The 4,327-nt window shown below is 35.0% G+C and overlaps 1 protein-coding gene across 1 annotated transcript in view; it reads left to right on the forward strand.

Annotated features, from left to right (window-relative positions):
* Positions 1 to 908: 908 nt before the first annotated feature.
* SDF4 (stromal cell derived factor 4) overlaps positions 909 to 4,327 on the forward strand; it is an 8,606-nt gene continuing 5,187 nt past the window's right edge. The window contains exon 1 of the mRNA XM_005427680.2: positions 909 to 1,273. Within this exon, the coding sequence (XP_005427737.1) occupies positions 963 to 1,273 (311 nt within the window). The 5' untranslated portion in view covers positions 909 to 962. The remainder of the gene's footprint in view (positions 1,274 to 4,327) is intronic.

Genomic DNA, 4,327 nt, shown 5'->3' on the forward strand with positions numbered 1-4,327 from the left:
CAGCCCCGCGGGGATCGTGGAGGGCCCCGAGGGCTCCAAGGGGTTCTGGGGGCTCTGAGGGCTTTCGGTTCCTTGGTGCGCTCTCTGTTAGATTTGGGATTATTTTTCCTTGGAATTGGGAGGGATGGCCCCTGTGGGTCACTTCCAGGGCCTGACACTTGGATTTTATGGCTCTGTGACAGGATTTGGGATTATTTTTCCCTGGAATTGGGCGGGATGGCCCCTGTGGGTCACTTCCAGGGCAGTACACTCGGATTTTATGGCTCTGTGACAGCTCCTCCCCGCCGCTGTTTCCTGGGTGTTTCCAGCTTTGCTTTCTCTTGGATCTGCCACTGTTAATTCCATATATATATATTAATTAACAGGCCCTTTTAATGTCTGACATCAAAAACTCCTCTATTTTTGTGTAGGTTCCTCTGAATTTATTCTTGTGTGTATATATACAAGTATCTGTATACACACTTGTGTATATATACAAGTATATATATACACATTTGTATATATATGCTTTAATATATATATGTATATATTAAAGTATATGTATAAACATATGTATAGGTATACATATATATATGTATATGAATAAGTTATGTGCATATGTTTGTATGTATATAAATAACTTATGTACTTATATTTATGTGTATATAAATGTTATGTGCATATGTTTGTATATAAATAACTTATGTACTCATATTTATGTGTATGTAAATAAGTTATGCACATATAATTATATGTATGTAAGTAATTAATACTTTGCATAGGTTATTTTAATTTTTATATGTTCATTAATGACATCTTTCTTCAGTTTAACTTGGTTTTTCTCCTTTTTTCCTTTTAATTCATTTAACCCACAGTGACCTTTTGCTTCAGTTTCATTTGTTTTTTCTCCTTTTTTTCTTTTAGACCCCACAGTGATTTCAGCAGCCAATAAATAATAAAAAAGGAAAGAAAACCCCATAAAAATGATGTCAAGACAAGCTTTCCTGTGCAGCGTGGGCTCTCTTTACCTCTCCCTCCTCTTGTTCTTCTCCCTGCTGATGGACGTTTATGCCAGGCCTGCCAACCACTCTGTGCTGAAGGAGAGGGCAGGGGAGGCCAGGGAGGAGAACGAGATCCTGCCCCCCGACCACCTGAACGGCGTCAAGATGGAGCTGGACGGGCACCTGAACAAGGAGTTCCACCAGGAGGTGTTCCTGGGCAAGGAGCGCGAGGAGTTCGAGGAGGACTCGCAGCCCCGCCGGAACCGGAGGAAGCTCGTGGGCATCTTCTCCAAGTGAGTCAGGGCTGTGCTGCTGTTGCACTCAGGTGCATCTAGCTCCGTGTCCTCACACGGCTCATTTATTAATTTATCATAAAAATAAACTCTTGGTTTGGGAAGGCAGGAGTGTCCCCTGAAATGGAGAAAATGAACCCCCTTATCACGGACATATTTTATGAAAAATCCTTTTGTTAGGATTTTTTCTCCTGAGAAGCTGAGAGGCCTCAGAAATGAAATATAAACAATAATTATAAATGTGCTGCTGTGGAGTGCAACAGGTGCATCTTTGATTGGTCTCATGTGGTTGTTTTTAATTAATGACCAATCACAGCCCAGCTGTCTCGGACTCTCTGGTCAGTCACAAGATTTTATTATCATTCCTTTCTATTCCTTGCAAGCCTCTGATGAAAGTTTTCTTCTATTCTTTTAGTATAGTTTTAAGATACTACATAAAATTACATATAGTTTTATATAGTATATTCTTATATACTACATATTATACATATAATATATATAATATATATAATAATGATATATAATATATATAATTGTATATATAATAATAGATACAATATATAAAATATATATATTTTACTATAGTATATATAGTAAAATATAAAAAATATTTTATATTTTTATATAGTAGATATTTTCTTTTAATATAATATATATCATAAAATAATAAATCAGCCTTCTGAAACATGGGGTCAAGATTCTAATATCTTCCTTCATTCTGGGACCCCTGAGAACACCAACACCCCCCCGTGAATTGCTGTAAATTTTAAGTTAAGGGGCTCTCAGGCAACAAAAATTTATGGGAGCAGGAAATAAGAGGGAAGAAAATAAAAGGGTAAAATAAACAATGCAGGAAACTAAAACAACACTGACAGGGTCAGAACACAACCTGACACCCTCTGGCACCTCGAATTAAGGATGGCTAGTGGACAGGAGCCAAAAAATCCTGCCTGGGCAATGTTCTAGAAAAAGAAGAGAAGAAAGAAACCTCTCACTTTTGTGAGGAAGAGAACAAAGAAACCAATCCCTTTTGTGAGGAAAAGAAGAGAACAAAGAAACCAATCACTTTTGGTAGGTGTTTACCAGGGGCAGCGAGGCCTCTTGCACCTGGTTTGGCTTTTCTCTCTAAAAAATTGGTTATTTTGCCTTTATTAAAACCTTGTTGTTTCTAACAGTGCAGCAGAAGCCATCCTGTGCCTCCAAAGGTGGCTGAGCCATCCTGGTGTGAAATAAACCCCCAAGAGTTCCTGAGACCTGGCTGGAGGAGGCTCCTGTTTCTGTAATTGGCCAAAGATTGAAACCAGCTCCCAGCAGAACCAATGGAACCATCCCCAGACACATCCCAGAGCAGCACAGCTCAGGAGAAGCAAATGAAATGAGAATTGTTTTCCTTTGCTCCGCTTCCCAGGAGGAAAATCCTGGGCAAAGGGATTTTTTCCAGAGAATGTGAATGCCCCAAGTCAGAAAGAGAAGAACAGGGAAAAAAACCCCACAAAATTGGGAATTTTGGTGGGTTTGAAGTTGGAAGGTTTAATAGTTCCAAATTGGGAATTTGAATTAATGTTTAAAAATTGGGAATTTAAATGAGTAGCTTCAAAATTAAGGATTTAAATAGTTCCAAATTGAAAAGTTGAATTAATGCTTTAAACTTGGGAATTTAAATTAGTAGCTTCGAAATTAGGGATTATAATAGTTCCAAATTGGAAATTTGAATGAATATTTATTAAAATTGGGAATTTTTATTAATCTGTTCAAAATTTGGAATTCTAATGTTTCAAAATTGAGGCTTTAATATTTTCAAAATTAGCGATTTTAATTGATATTTCAAACATGGAAATTTGAATTAATATTTCAAAATTAGGGATTTTAATTAATATTTTAAATTTGATAATTTTAATATTTAAAATGGGGAAATTTAATTCATATTTTAAAAATGGGATATTTTCATTCACATTTCAAAATTGAGAATGTGGATATTTCAAACTTGGAGTTTTTCATTAATATTTTCAAAATTCCCTTTTTTTGGCTTTGTTTTAGCACTTTCAGACAGCGGGTGGCAGAGTTGGCTTTATTTGCATTTTTTAATGAAAACACCTCCAATTAATACCACAAGGGGGATAAACTTTCAAAGCTTTATTTGGTGCCAACTTGCCATGAAGAAATAGAATTTCATTAAAGTAATTATTGAATAAATAAAAAATGAATTATAAAAGCATCTCCCTGGTAGCAATTGTGATATTGAAACTCCCTAAATCTGCATTTTTGGGGTTGTTTATCTCTTTTTTCACATTTAGTTGACATTTCAAGGCAAATCATATCTTGAATAATTCAAGTTTCAGTCAAAACAACTCAGTGATGGCAGCAGATAAAGGCCAGAGGCAAACTGGGGCGTTTGAACTCTGGTTTTTCTTTGAGTTTTGAAAAAAAATTGTTTTGAGGTGCTTTTAATAGAATTTGAAATGTTAACAAAATAAAATCTGATTTTTTGTGATATTTTGAATGTTTATTTCATGCTCAAAAAAAACCCTTCAGAAATTTTGATTTAATTTTAGTTTTGAACTGTAATTTTTAAATTAATTTCTTCATGAATTAAGGATTGATCAGATTGGATTTTCCTGATAGTTTCAATCAGGAAAAATTGAATTCTGCAGCTCTGAATCCAAGAAATTCCAGAAAACTCATGGAGAACAAAGAGATGTGCAATGTTCAAAAATGAAAATTCAGTGAAATTTGAAAAAAAGGGCTGGAAAGAGAAATTGAGAGAGAATTCAAGGTCTGGAAGAAAATTTTTCCAATTCCGAATTTGGAATGACCCAAAATTCCATCAGCAATGATTTGTGGGGAAAATTCCCTCAAAAACATGATTTAATAAAAAATTTCACTGAGTAACAACCTAAATCTTGCTAAATTTAATTAAATTAATGAAGTTATTTACTTTAATTCTGAACTAAAGGCTGAGCTTTCACTTGTTTCTCACAGAGAGTCAAAACCAGTCATTTTTCTGTGAATTTTTGCTGAATAAAACAATTTGTAAACTAAAAGCAAACCAGCTCT

Source organism: Geospiza fortis, unplaced genomic scaffold (assembly GCF_000277835.1).
Source record: "Geospiza fortis unplaced genomic scaffold, GeoFor_1.0 scaffold662, whole genome shotgun sequence".
NCBI classification, from domain to species: Eukaryota; Metazoa; Chordata; class Aves; order Passeriformes; family Thraupidae; genus Geospiza; species Geospiza fortis.